Genomic DNA, 15,663 nt, shown 5'->3' on the forward strand with positions numbered 1-15,663 from the left:
ATTAAGAGTCTGTTGAGAAAGTCAGCAATATTAAGCCAGATTGATGAAAAAAGGTATAGGTGATAGGAAGGAGCAACTGAAAAGAATTCTAAATTGGGGAAGAAAGTAGTGGTGGAGGAAGCTACTAATCAATAAGCTGATCGCTTCACTGTCTGTATAGGGAAAGGAAACAAGCTCTGAGAACATGGAGAGGGAAATAAAAATAATGCTTGCCCTGTCATTATCTTTAAAAGCTTCATGACACAGTATGTATCCTGGGCTGTGACTGAAGGAGAAAGAAAGCAACAGGGATTCCGAGAGGTAAGTGTTTCAGAAATGTAAAAAACGACACAAGCCCTAAATTGAGATCAAACGTATCATAAGGCTTAGGATTCCAGGGATTGAGCTGTTCAAGGAGCATTTAAGTAATCGCCAAATGTTACCACCTTTTTACCTTTGGCACGTAATGTACTTTTTTTTTTTTTTAAAGATTCTATTTATTTGACAGAGAGAGACACAGTGAGAGAGGGAACACAAGCAGGGGGAGTGAGAGAGGGAGAAGCAGACTCCCTCCTGAGCAAGGAGCCCGATGTGGGGCTCAATCCCAGAACCCTGGGATCATGACCTGAACCGAAGGCAGACGCTTAACCGACTGAGTCACCCAGGTGCCCTTTAAAAGCCCTATCAATATGAGCATTTCTCAGGAATGTTAACCTAATGGATGTTCTCAGCTATCCACCTGAGAACGGGGCATGCTGCCTGTTTTTAGGAGATGGGACAAGGAGAGTTTAGACTTATACCTTCAGGCTAGCACAGACATTATGCAACTCAGAGGACTTCACCTCATCACACTTTTAGAAAGAATCTCTTCTCCTTTTGCCTACTCTCTCTCAGTCTGCCCTACTCCTCTCCCTTTCCCTCTTCCCAACTAAATTCTCACCTTGTCATTCACTGGAACAAAGCTGCTGTTCAGGGTGACAATGCGGAAGTGCACTAGAACAGAACGGGCGGCATTGTCAAAGGGGATTTTCCCCTCGCTGAATCTTTCTTCCACCCTTTCTACTTCCCCACACATACTTCTGAGTCAGCAAAATTCCATCAGGTTTTACTTAAAAAAAAAAAAAAAAAAAACTGAGTCTGGGAGAGAAATCAAAGCCCCCAAAGGGTTTCTCTTCACAGCTCCTGACTTGGAAACGTTAGAATGGAATGCCCTTCTAAGGAAGAAGGCACAAAGTACAAATACCAGGGGCTCAAGCCAAATGCCCTTGATGCTTTTATTCACATCCAAGCAGCTGGTCCACAGCAGCCCAGTTAAACTTGCAAAATTCCATCCTAGGAATAAATGTGTACTTTTGTTACAGATACACACACATACTAGCAACTCCACCCACTTACTCCTACTTATGTAACACAGCGTGTCTTCAACACCTGTGACCCTTCCTCCCTCCTGCCTTGTTCCATAGACCTCCCACCAAACCACAAAGCCCCTCTTTCTGAATATTTGCAGTGGTTTGCCCTGTCTTTTGTCGAATCCCATCTGTGCATCTCTTACCTTCCTGCCCTGGGTTGTGGACAGGTTTGTCAGTTTGTATAAAGATGCCATTCCCTGCCTCTGAATTAGAACCTTTCTCTTCTCCTCCAAGCTGATATTACTTCCGGTCGCCGACACCCAGATTGTAGCCACTTCTGTGCCACCAGCAGGAGGTGGTACCTGAACAAGAGAAGGGAACTAGCTCTGTGGAGGAGTAGGATTTTGGGGAATGGAATCAACTGAGTTAGATGGGGGTAGCAAGGGTAGGGCCATGAAACAAGTTGCCAGGAAGAAGAAGGGAAACCATATTCAGAGATTAGTCAAAAACTAAAAGAAGAAATCCAAGGTCAAGGAAACTATGAATGCGTTAGGGCCAGGAGTTGAGTTTAGGTTTAGGGGAGACAGGTTTGAAGACTGTGACAAGAGTAGATTACCTAAGTGCCTAGGAAGGAGGATAAGAAAGGAAGGGAGCAAAGTTGGGGTTGAATCTGTGCTTACCAGAAAGGAGATGCACTGCAAGTGCCTTTTCTTCGATTCAGAGGTTTCTAGCAACTTCTGGGTCTTGTCCTGGGTGTCCAGAGTAATAGTGAATTTTACATCATGAAACCCCGGGCGCAGATCCAAACAAACTTTCTGGGTAGAGGGGAAGTTAAGCTGGGCTGGTACTGTCACCAGAGAGTTTCTATTAAGGAAGCAAAAGGATTTCAGGTCAGTAATGATTCATTCATTCAGTGAAAAATTAAGCCCTCTCCTAAGCACTCAGCATATAGCAGTGAATTAAACAGACTGATTCCCTGCCTTTATGAACCTTATTTTCTATAATGGAGAAGCAGATGAGTAACAAATAACTCAGCCTTAAGCTGTGTACATCCTTAAACCAAGCACAATTAGGAGGCCATCACTGAGAACCTACACCTAGGGTACCAGGAAGGAAAATGATTCTATTTTCAGGGTATGAGGAGTCGCCCCCTCTTTTTTTTCTGAAAACTTCCTTTCAGTGCCTCTGCCTTTCTCTCTGGGTAAAGGAGAAATAGAACCAAAGAAGGAACAGATGAGAAGGAAATTAAAATAAATCAGAGGTTATCTCTTCTCTCCCATATTTACATTTGAGAAAAATAGACAAAGAAGCCACCTGCCCTAAATCAACTCTGACACCAAGCACTTACGGGAGATATTTTTCTGCAATGGCTGGTGATAGAGTCAATATTCCTAGAAGGAGCTGAGTCCACATCCTTGTGGGTGAGATTCCCCAACAGCAGGAACCAGAAGTCTGTGTCCCTGCTATAACATATATATAAACCACACAGGGTGTGGAGCTTTGATTAATGCTCTAGCCAATCACCTACTGGAGCCTCAGGCTAAGGTGGTAACCCTGGGTAGGACTTCTGTTTGCTTCCTCAAATTTATTTCCCCTGAAACATTCATACTGGCTCAGCCAGTCCTTAATACCTATTTTGGGGGAAAACCCAGGGTTGAGTATTCACAGCGGTAATGCTATCAGAACAAATTTGGACTCCTCCTTTTTTTCTGGTTTCATTCGAAATTTCCATCCATTTGATCTTTGTTCTCTTTTTATTATTAAGACATACTTGGGAACACAAGTATGGGAACAGTTATCAATAGAAAAGCAGTATATTGGGGCACCTGGGTGGCTCAGTCGGTTAACAGTCTGCCTTTGGCTCAGGTCATGATCCCAGCATCCTGGGATGGAGCCCCTCATCTGGCTCCATGCTCGGCAGGGAGCCTGCTTCTCCCTCTCCCTCTGCTGGCCTGTCTGCCTACTTGTGATCTCTCTCTCTCTCTCTGTGTCAAATAAATAAATAAAATTTTAAAAAAAGAAAAAGAAAAGCAGTATGTCTTTTATCTAGTTGGGAATTTAAAAAATTAATACTACTCAATATTCTTGTGACTATGTGAAAATAGAGACATATACACTCCTTATAAAAGTATAAATGGACGACCTTTCTGAAGGCAATTTCACACACATCAAAACCCTTTCAGGGCGCCTGGGTGGCTCAGTTGTTAAGCGTCTGCCTTCGGCTCAGGTCATGATCCCAGGGTCCTGGGATCGAGCCCCACATCAGGCTCCCCGCTCTGCAGGAAGCCTGCTTCTCCCTCTCCCACTCCCCCTGCTTGTGTTCCTGCTCTTGCTATGTCTCTCTCTGTCAAATAAATAAATAAAATCTTTAAAAAAAAAAAAACTTTCAGATTTCTATGACCCAGCACCTCCTATATTGGAAATGTTTCCTAATGAGGAAAGAGAGCATGTATGTATGCAAAAGATGTATCAACCCTAAGTTTCTTCACTGTATTCTTTATAAGGGCAAGACTTGAATGCTACCTGGGGTATAAATTAGTGAGGATACTTTCTGGAGCAAAGAACAACCCAAATCAAACCACTTAAACAAGAAAGAATTTTTGGTAATGGGTGGATCAGACATGAAGAACCAAAGGAACTAGAGAAACTGGAAACGTTATGGCCTGAAATTAGGCACTGATGCTGTGAGGACTCCTTTCTCCCACTCTTTCAGTCCCACTGTGCACAGGATTTCCTTCAGGTAGTGAAGAAGGAGCTGGGAATCCTTCCAGCTCTATGATCCCAAGAGACAGAAATTTCTCATCTAAGTCAAGAGAAATTTTTTTTTTTAAATTTATTTATTTGACAGAGAAACAGCGAGAGAGGGAACACAAGCAGGGGGAGTGGGAGAGGGAGAAGCAGGCTTCCCGCCGAGCAGGGAGCCCAATGCGGGGCTCGATCCCAGGACCCCGGGATCATGACCTGAGCCGAAGGCAGACGCTTAACGACTGAGCCACCCAGGCGCCCCTCAAGAGAAATTTCTGAAAAAGGATTTTCTCCATCCGGTTCTCCCACCGCCGCCGCGGCGGGTAGCAGCAGCTCGGGCCGCGGGAGGAGTGGCAGCGGCCAGGCAGCCCAGCTTCGCGAAGGCTCTGGGCGCGCCCCGGCCCGCAGTCACCCGGCACACGCCCGCCCCGCCGCCACTATGCCCAAGAGGAAGGTCAGCTCCGCCGAGTGGGCGGCGAAGGAGACCAGGAGGAGGTCCGCGAGGTTGTCAGCTAAACCTGCTCCTGCAAAAGTAGAAACGAAGCCAAAAAAGGCGGCAGGAAAGGATAAATCTTCAGACAAAAAAGTGCAAACAAAGGGGCAAAGGGGAGCAAACGGAAAACAGGCTGAAATGGCTAACCAAGAAACGAAAGAAGACTTACCTGCAGAAAACGGAGAAATTAAAAATGAGGAGAGTCCAGCCTCCGATGAAGCAGGAGAGAAAGAAGCCAAGTCTGATTAATACCATAAACCATGTCTTATCAGTGGTCCCTGTCGCCCTTCTTGTACAATCCAGAGGAATATTTTTATCAACTATTTTGTAAATGCAAGTTTTTTAGTAGCTCTAGAAACATTTTTAAGAAGGAGGGAATCCCACCTCATCCCATTTTTTCAGTGTAAATGCTTTTTCTTAAGAGGTGAAATCTTTTTTTTTAAAGATTTCATTTATTTATTCAAGAGAGAGAGAATGAGAGATAGAGAGCACGAGAGGGATGAGGGTCAGGGGGAGAAGCAGACTCCCCGCTGAGCGGGGAGCCCGATGCGGGACTCGATCCTTGCACTCCAGGATCATGACCTGAGCCGAAGGCAGTGGTTTAACCAACTGAGCCACCCAAGTGCCCAAGAGGTGAAATCATTTGCTGGTTGTTTATTTTTTGGTACAACCAGGAAATAGTGGGATATTGAATGTGGGAGGCTTTGATTGTCTTGGGGTCAGCTCAACATTCCATAGATGGGGTAGTTTTTATATCCTATAATACCAAGCATACTAAATGGCAATTTGGAGTCAGTTGTGAATTTAATGTGTCTTGAGTATTTTAAATTACTTCTATTCCCATGTTCTTTTTGGTAGAATTGTTTCCTAAAGAAAACCACTCCCAGATCTTGGCTCTCCCGGTCAGAATTCTTGGGCACTCTGTAACATCTTGGTCATGGTAGTCCATTTATGGACCAAGTCCATAAATAAATAAATAAAATCTTTAAAAAAAAAAGATTCTCTCTCTCCCTCTGCCTCTCACCCACCCCCCACTTCCACATTCACATGCACACTCTGTCTCTAAAAAAGCAAAACATAACAAAACAAAGCTCATAGAAAAAGAGATTATACTTGGTTACCAGAGACAGAGGGGAAGGGAAGGGGAATTGAAGGACGGTGGTCAAAAGGTACAAACTTCCAGTTATGTGATAAACACATACTAGGGATGTAATGTACATCATGATGACTGTAGCAAACACTGCTATAGGATTTATAGGAAAGTTACTTTTTATTTTTTTTATTTTTATTTTTTTAAAGATTTTATTTATTTGACAGAGAGAGACACAGCGAGAGAGGGAACACAAGCAGAGGGAGTGGGAGAGGGAGAAGCAGGCTCCCCACTGAGCAGGGAGCCCGATGCAGGGCTCGATCCCAGGAGCCTGGGATCATGACCTGAGCCGAAGGAAGACGCTTAACGACTGACCCACCCAGGCACCCCGAAAGTTATTTTTTAAATTTATTTTATTTTTATTTTAAGTAGGATTCATGCCCAATAGGGGGCTTAAACTCATGACCCTGAAATCAAGAGTCACATTCTTCACCAACTGAGCCAGCCAGGATCCCCAAATAGGAAAGTTGTTAAAAGAGTAAATCCTAAGAGTTCTTTCTCATTGCAAGGAGAAATGTTTTTTCTTTTCTTTTTTTTTTCTTTTTACTCTATCTATACAAGAAGATGGATGATGGATGTTAGCTGAACCTTTTATGGTAATCATTTCACAATGTATGTAAATCAAACCATCATGCTTTATGCCTTAAACTTATACAGGGATGTATGTCAAGTATTTCTCAGTAAAACTGGAAAAAAAAAATCAAACAGTATATCCAAAAGCTGCAGGAACATATCAAATAGTTTAAAATATATCCTAGAAAGAGAAGAGAGAAAGAACAAGCAGAAGAAATGTTTGAAGAGATAATAGGTGAGAATTTTCCAAAAATAATAAAAGACATCAAACAACAGATCCAAGAATCATAGAGAATTCCAAGGAGGATAAATGCCAAAATAAAACACACCTAGGAGTGCCTGGGTGGTTCAGTTGGTTAAGCGTCCGACTTTTGATCTCAGCTCAGGTCTTGAAGGGTTGTGATTTCAAGCCCTGCATTGGGCTCCACGCTGGGTGTGGAGCCTACTTAAAACACACACACACCCCTAATCACATTATTTTCAAACTGCTGAAAATCAGAGATAAAGAGGAAGTCTTGAAGATGGCCAGAGGGGGAAAAAAACACATTATATATAGAAAAATAAAGGTAAGAATTATACCAAACTTCTCATGAGAAACAATGTTAACCAGAAGATAATGGATTGACATTTTCAAAATACTGAAGGAAAAAAAAACCAAAATTCAGCACTCTGTAGCCAACAAAAATATCTTTCAATAATGAAGGGAAAAAGACTTTTTCAGAGAAACCAAAGCTGAGAGAATGTATTGCCAGATCTGTGCTACAAGCAATATTAAAGGGAGTTCTTTAGGCAGAGGGTGGCAGACCATAGCCTGCAGGTTAAATCCAGCCTCCCACAAGTTTTGTAAATAAAGTTTTATTGGGGCACAGTAACACTCATTTGCTTTTGTACTATCCTGGTAGACTTGAGGGATTACAAGAGACCATTTGGCATGCAAAGCCTCATTATTGACTATCTGATCATTTATAGAAAGTGAGCTAACTCCTCTCAGGATACCAGACAGAAACTGCACAAATAAATGAAGATGCCTGGAAATGGTATCAAACAAAATAAATATAAAAGACATTCAAATCCATTTTTAATCACTCTAAAAGATAAATGATGCCCTAAAGCAAAAAATATTTCATTCTGAGCTACATCATAGGCATGAGGCTTTTTTTACATGTCAAGACAAAGGGAATGAAAAATGAAGAAAGAAATACTGAGGAACCTGCTTCGCATAAATTCTTTGGCACGTTTTCTTTCTCTCCTATTTTGAATTTTCTGATGAAATTTTTCTCCTCTCCCCTTTGTAACTTTTTCAGGGCCCACCACTACTCCCGTCTGCTTCTCTCAGCTTTTCTAAAAGCTCAATAAAGACACCTTAATCCTCTTCAGCCATTAATCTTCATTTATCCCAGCCCTTTGATTCTAGCAGATAAGATTGGTTGACTTTGGGATCCTATTGAACATTTTCCAATCCTGCGGATCTAAAAGAGAAGCTAGAATGGATATAGGTGTGGTTCCAGCCATGGGGGCTATCCGTGCATCAGGTAATGTATTAGTCATGGAATGAAAAAATAGTATTGCCTGAGCTAGAAAGGGGTGCTTACTTACATCAAATGCATTTAGCTTGAATTTCTAGCAAGTTAACTTCACTGCAAAGGGAGATTTAAAACACCTATTTGCTGCCCTAGCAATCAGAACACACCAGTCTTGCAGAAGAAAGACAATGGTGCAAAGAATCTGTATACTGAATGCCATTTGTTAGCTGTGTGACTCATGACAAGGTATTAACCTCTCTGTGCTTTGGTTTCCTCATCTATAAAATGAGAACAATAATACCATGTATCTTACAAAACTGGTGTAAGAATCAAATGATGTGATGCATGAGAAGTGTCTAGAAGAATGCCTGACACATACTTGGATTCCTATAAATGTTAGCTTTATTTTTTAAAAGATTTTATTTATTTATTTGAGAGAGAACGGGGGGGGAGGGGCAGAGGGAGAAGCAGACTCCCCGAGGAGCAGGGAGCCTGTTGCGGGGCTCAATCCCAGGACTCTAGGATCATGACCTGAGTCAAAGGCAGACACTTAACTGACTGAGCCACCCAGGCGCCCCAAATGTTAGCTTTAATATTACTAAAGATTATGGCAGAACAAGCTTTCTCAGAGTTTGCAACGTTCAAGCAATCAACATTTTGAAGAATGATATAAGCAAGATTTGCGGACTTGTTATACAACAATGTGAATGTAGTTAACACTCCTGAACGGTACAATTAAAACTGATTGAGGGTAAATTTTATTCTATGTATTTTTTACCATCATTAAAAATTAAAATAGGGGCACTTGGCTGGCTCAGTTGGTGGAGCGTGTGACTCTTGATCTTGGGGTCATGAGTTTGAGCCCCATGTCAGGCACAGAGCCTATTTATAAATAAATAAATAAACTATCTTTAAAAATTTTTAAATAATAATAGAAAGATCTGGAGATTGGGAAGAAAACAGCAAAAGTAAATTAGTGTTTCAGTATTTCTTAAACTTAAAAACTTGCAAATTTCATTAAAAAGAGAAAGATCTGGGAGAAACAAGGAAGCTTGTTTCTACAGTTTAAAATAATTCTTATGTGTTTCTCTCATTCCCACAACAAACACACACACATGTACACAGCAAAGCTCTCTTTTTTAGCTATGGAACACTTTGTGGTTGCCTCTGGAGGTTTCTGGTTGATATGGATACAAGGGAAAACCATTATATCCAATTTCAATTTTAGTCTACATCAAATAAATCTTAAGTAAATAATCAATTTTATTATACTATATGTTCATAGTCTACGGGAAGTGGATATAAAAAGGAATACCAGTTTAGAGAAACATGAAACCCAGAATTTTGAAATACCTTAAATTATATTCCATTTTCTTTCTAATAACTTCTTCCCTAATAACTACATGTCTTTATTATTATTATTATTATTATTTACTATTTGTCTTTAAATGCATGGTTCTATCCTATATTATCCTTCTCCTTTCTATCTGTCTCTCCCTGGAGTGACCATGAAGAGTAAGTGTCAGGTAGCTTTTAACTGCTAATAGGGCCAGTCTTGCCTTATAGACACTTCAAGCACAAACTATCTGAAAAAGCTTTTATTTTTTTTTTAAAGATTTTATTTATTTATTTGACAGAGAGACACAGCGAGAGAGAGAGAACACCAGCAGGGGGAGTGGGAGAGGGAGAAGCAGGCTTCCCGCAGAGCGGGGAGCCTGATGTGGGGCTCGATCCCAGGACCCTGGGACCATGACCTGAGCCAAAGGCAGACACTTAACGGCTGAGCCACCCAGGTGCTCCTGAAAAAGAAGCTTTTAAAAATCCCACTTACAATAGCATTAAAATCAATAAAATACTTAGGAATAAATTCAACTGAGGAGGTAAAAGATCTGTACATGTGGAAACTCTAAAACATTAATGAAAAAAAATGAAGAAGATACAAATAAGTAGAAAGAGATTTCAAGTTTATGGGTCAGAAGAATTAATATTGTCAAAATGTCCATACTATCCAAAGTCATCTATAGACTCAATGCAATCCCTATCAAAAATCCAATGTGTTTTTTTTCACAGAAATAGAAAAATAAACACTAAAATTCATATGAAACCACAAAAGTCCCCAAATAGCCAAAGCAATCTTGAGAATAATAAAGCTGGAGTCATTACACTTCCTGATTTAAAACTATATCAGAAATCTATAGTAATCAAAACAATATGGTGCTAGGATTGGAGGGGAAGATGATGGTGGAGTAGGAGGACCCGAGGTTCACTTCATCCCATGAATAGAACTAGATAACTATCAAATCATCCTAAATACCCCAGAAATTGATCTGAAGACTGACAGAACAGATTCACAACTAAAGGTACAGAAGAGGCCACATCGAAGAAGGTAGGAAGTTCAGAGATGCAGCTTGGGGGAGAAAAGGATCATAGCTGCTCTAATGCAGAGGGAGCTGCTGCAGACATGGAGAAGGGGGAAAGATAAACTAGCACACAGGGGAGCACATGGGGGAAATGACTGCCCATAGCAATTGGCTTAGAAAGCAAGGGAGCCCAAATTTTGTGAGTTCTTGCAACCAGTTGGGCTTAAAGCCTAGATTTTTAAAGGTCAGCCTGCTTCACTCTGCGAGAAATCAGAGGAAATTGGGGCTGCTCTTGGAGAAAAGGCAGGCAGGCAGCCTGTGGACATACAGTGTGAAAACAGCGATCTGAAGAGTGCCTAGAGCACACAGTGGGAAGGTTATTTGCTCATCTTGGAGCACATTCCAGAGAGACAACATTCACAAGGAGACCCCTCCCGGAAAAAAAGGAGCTTCAGGTGCTATCTCCCTCCCCTGCACTTCAGCATAAACACAGAGCCACCTGTGGGAACTAGTGCATCACTGACACTCACTACCTCCCTAACTGGCTTACACCAAGCCCTGTCCCCTGAACTCTGAGGAACTGCCCTTCCCAGTCACATCTGTTTCAGTCCCAGCATGATTGGCCCCCCTCCCCCAGAAGACTGGCCCAAACTGGCCCCTGCCAGCACCACATCTCCAGACCCAAGAGTTTTGCAAGGCCTCCGTTCTCGTGGCAGTAGCAACAGGTCTCACTTCACAAGCAGACCAGAGCACACCTAGTTAAAACAAGCCACGGTCAGGCCAGGGACCAAACACTGACCAAAACAGGTAAAGAGAGCCTCTGCAGACAACTGGCCTAAAGGTTAAAGTGACCAGGACACAACAGCAGAGCACACACAGCACACCCTGGAGACACTCCTAGAAGTGCCAGGCCCTGGGGAACAGAGGACACTATGCTGCAGGCATTACAGGACCGCTTCTTCATAAAGCCATTACCCTCAAGAACAGGAAACATAGCTGACTTTCTGAGCATACAGAAACAGACACAGAGACTTAGACAAAATGAGAAGACAGAGGAATTTGTCCCAAATGAAAGAAGAGTACAAGGCCGTAGCCAGAGATCCCTTTCTCAAAAAATTAACCTAAAATGGATTAAGGACTTAAATGTAAGACCTGAAATGACAAAACTCTTAGAAGAAAACATAGGAAAAAAGCCCCTTGACATTGGTCTTGGCAATGATTTTTTTTTTTTTAAGATTTATTTACTTTAGGGGCACCTGGGTGGCTCAGTCCATTAAGCATCTGCCTTCGGCTCAGGTCATCATCTCAGGGTCCTGAGCCGCATTGGGCTCCCTGCTCAGCAGGGAGTCTGCTTCTCCCTCTCCCTCTCTAAAATAAATAAATCTTTTTTTTTAAGATTTTATTTATTTGAGAGAGAGAGAGAGAGAACAAGGTGGGGGGAGGGCAGAGGGAGAGGAAGAAAATCTCAAGCAGATTCCCCACTGAACTCAGAGCCCGGCACAGGGCTCAATCTCATGATCCTGAGATCATGACCTGAGCCGAAATCAAGAGTTGGTCGCTTAACTGACTGAGCCACCCAGGCACCCCAGCAATGATTTTTTGGATATGACACCCAAAGCACAAGCAACAAAAACAAAAATAAATAAGTACATTACATGAAAGGCTTTTGCACAGCAAAAGAAATCATCAACAAAATGAAAAAGCAATCTATGGAATGAGAGAAAATATTTGCAAACCATCTACCTGATAAAGGGTTAACATCCAAAATACAGAAGGAACTTGTACAACTCAATTGTTAAAAAAAAAAAAAAAGGCAAACAATCCAGTTTTAAGATGGGCAGAGGATCTGAATGGACATTTTTCCAAAGAAGACCAACAAATGACCAACAGGTATCTGAAAAGTTACTCAACATCACTAGTCATCAGGGAAATGCAAGTCAAAACCACAAGGAGATATCATCTCACACCTGTCCGAATGGTTACAATCAAAAACACAAGAAATAGTAAGTGTTGGTAAGGATGTAGAGAAAAAGGAATCCTCACACACTGTTGATAGGAATGTAAATTGGTAGAGCCACGGAGGAAAGCAGTATGGAAGTTTCTCAAAAAGTTAAAAATAGAAGTACCATATGATCCAATAATCCTATTATTGGGTATTTACCCAAAGAAACAAAAACACTAATTCAAGAAAATATATGCACCTGTATGTTTATTGCAGCATTATTTATAGTAACTAAGATATGGAAGCAACCTAAGAATCCATTGGTAGACAAATGAGTGGATTAAAAGATGTGGTGTGTGTACATACACATAAACACACACATGCACGTGTGCACTTCAGTATTACACAGCCATAAAGAAAGGATGAGATCTTGCCATTTGCAACAACATGGATGGACCTAAAGGGTACTATGCTAAGTAAAATAAGTCAGACAGAGAAAGACAAATACCACATGATTTCACTCATATATAAATCTAAAAAAGAAAACAAATGGATAAACAACAAAAAGCAAAATCAGACCTGTAAATACAGAGAACAAACTCATGGTTGCCAGAGGGAAGAAGGGTAGGGGATGAACAAAATGGATGAAGGGGAGTGGGAGGTACGGTCTTCCGGTTATGGAATGAATTAGTCATGGGAATAAAAGACACAGCATAGGCAATATAGTCAATGATATTATAATATCCTTGTGTGGTAACAGATGGTAGCTATACATACATAGTATATAGAGATGTTGAATCACTATGTATACATCTGAAATTAACAACACTGTATGTCAACTGTATTAAAAAACAAAAATCAAACCACAGTGAGATAGCACCTCACACCTGTTAGAATGGCTATTATTAAAAAGAAAAAAAGATAACAAATGTTGTTGCAGATGAAGAGAAACAGCGGGTGTTGTGCATTGTTAGTGGGGTGTAAACTGGGGCAGCCACTATGAAAAATAGTATAGAGGTTCCTCAAGAATTAAAATAGAACAACCATTTATGATCCAGCAATTCCAATTTTGGGCATATATCCAAAGGAAATGGAATTGCTATATTGAAGATATATCTGCATCCCCATGTTCATTGCAGCATTATTCACAATTGCCAAGACATGGAAGCCATCTAAATGTTTGTCAGTGGATAAATAAAGCAATGTGATATGTACACACACACACACACACACACACACACACACACTGGAATACTATTCAACCATAATAAAAAAGGAAATCCTGCCATTGGCCACATCATGGATGAAACTTGAGAGCATTATGTTAAGTGAAATAAGTCAGATGGAGAAAGACAAATACTGTATGATCTCACTTTTATGTGGAATCTAAAAACCTTGAACTCAGAAACATATTAGGATGGTGGTTGCCAGGGGCTGAGAGAGAGAGATATGGGGAGATGTGGTCAACGTGTACAAACTTTCAGTTATAGTGAGTTCAGGGATTCAAATGTACAGCATGATGACTGCAGTTAACAATCCCATATTGTACACTTGAAATGTGCAAAGATAGTAGATCTTAAATATTCTACACACACACACACACACACAAAACTATAACTCTATGAAGAGGTAGATGTAATAACTAACCTTAATGTGGGAATCATTTCACAACATACACATATACCAAATCATCATGTTGTATGCCTTAAACTAACACAATGTTATTTGTGGATTATATCTCAGTAAAGCTGGCAGCAAGGAAGAAATTTCCAACATGCTTCACTAGTTAAGTATTATATTTACACTAATTTACTCCAAATACTTTCCTATCAATTATATTTACTGATCTAACTAATAGCTGTTTTGAGTTAGAATCAGGAAACCTTTCAGTGTCTGCTCTAAATTTGAATCAAACTGCTTTTGAAATAAACTCCAGAGCATGAACTCCCTGAGGCCCCCAAGAATGTGGTTTGCCCATAACACTGGCATGTGATAAGAACATGATAAAAGCTTGATTTTGGCCAGTCTTGTCTCCTTTGTCCCATCACCCTGTTCCTGCTTTCTGTATAAGGAGAATCACCCAGCTCCAGTAATACCAACCGCTCTGTGGGAGGCTAGCTGACCTTCCATGAGTTGTTTACTTCTCTTTAACTACCCTTTCAGTCAAATATTTTTGTCTCTTCTGATCCATTTTAAAATCTATTTAATGGGGGGGGGGTGCCTGGGTGGCTCAGTCGTTAAGCGTCTGCCTTCGGCTCAGGTCATGATCCCAGGGTCCTGGGATCGAGCCTCACATCGGGCTTCCTGCTGGGCGGGAAGCCTGCTTCTCTCTCTCCCACTCCCCCTGCTTGTGTTCCCTTTCTCCCTGTGTCTCTGTCAAATAAATAAATAAAATCTTTTTAAAAATAAATAAATAAAATCTATTTAATGGGGGCACCTGTGTGGCTCAGTTGATGTTGTCTGCCTTCGGCTCAGGTCATGATCCTGGGGTCGTGGGATCAAGCTCCACGTTGGCTTCCTCTCCCTTTCTCCCTCCCCACTGCTTATGCTCTCTCAAATAAACAAATAAACAAATATTTTTTATTTTTTATTTTTTATTTTTATTTATTTATTTTTTTAACGATTTTATTTATTTATTTGGGAGAGAGAGAATGAGAGATAGAGAGCACGAGAGGGAAGAGGGTCAGAGGGAGAAGCAGACTCCCTGCCGAGCAGGGAGCCCTATATGGGACCCGATCCCGGGACTCCAGGATCATGACCCGAGCCGAAGGCAGTCGCTCAACCAACTGAGCCACCCAGGCGCCCCTTAAACAAATCTTTTTTGAAAATATATTTAATGCAGTTATCAGTCTGATAATCTGCCTGGAATTTGGTGGGGGAAAATGTCTAGGGTTTAATAATTTCCAAAACTGCATAAAATCTTATTGCTGGCACATCACATGACACATATAGAGGAAACAGCCATGTTAATGGTTATTCTGTAAAGATTTAGCCTACTTAGTTTTGTTCTGGATATCAGAATCCTGACTTGAGGGTTTTAGCTTGAATAAACATCATAATATATCACCTGGAAGGGTTTTTGCATGTGGACCTTTATTGTAAATAATAAAAGTATTTCTGGAATAACAATTATATAAATTATATATTATCCTATTGTTTTCATCTTATCCTAATAGGTTATTATCTTATACTATATATTATCTTAGGCATAACTAAATTAACAATATTATAGTTATATAATGTATATAATAGTTATTCAGGGATACTCATAAATTTCCACTTCATCCACACCAAAAACGTACTGGTGATAAGCACTCATCAATACAGCTAAGGAAAAAACAATGTTCTGGTGTGCTTGGAATTCTTCTTTATTTATATTATCCCAGGTTTCTTGATCTTTTTTAAAAATATATTTTGTAGGGCCACCTGTTAAGCCTCTGCTTTTGGCTCAGGTTATAATCTTGCAGTCATCAGATCGAGCCCCGAATCGGGCTCTCTGCTCAGTGGCAAGTCTGCTTCTCCCTCACCCTCTGTTATCTCTCTTGCTCT

General features: G+C 40.9%; 1 protein-coding gene and 1 pseudogene across 1 annotated transcript in view; one reads left to right on the forward strand and one right to left on the reverse strand.

Annotated features, from left to right (window-relative positions):
• A2ML1 (alpha-2-macroglobulin like 1) overlaps positions 1-2,741 on the reverse strand; it is a 33,487-nt gene extending 30,746 nt beyond the window's left edge. The window contains 5 exon segments of the mRNA XM_073878018.1: positions 920-972; positions 1,532-1,588; positions 1,591-1,690; positions 2,009-2,192; positions 2,677-2,741. Of these exon segments, the coding sequence (XP_073734119.1) occupies positions 920-972; positions 1,532-1,588; positions 1,591-1,690; positions 2,009-2,192; positions 2,677-2,741 (459 nt within the window).
• Positions 2,742-4,512: 1,771 nt separating this feature from the next.
• LOC112830114 (non-histone chromosomal protein HMG-14 pseudogene) lies at positions 4,513-4,959 on the forward strand (annotated as a pseudogene).
• The last annotated feature ends 10,704 nt before the right edge of the window (positions 4,960-15,663 follow it).

Source organism: Callorhinus ursinus, unplaced genomic scaffold, assembly GCF_003265705.2.
Source record: "Callorhinus ursinus isolate GAN/ISIS: 27379988/994484 unplaced genomic scaffold, GSC_fseal_2.0 scaffold27, whole genome shotgun sequence".
Taxonomy (NCBI): Eukaryota; Metazoa; Chordata; class Mammalia; order Carnivora; family Otariidae; genus Callorhinus; species Callorhinus ursinus.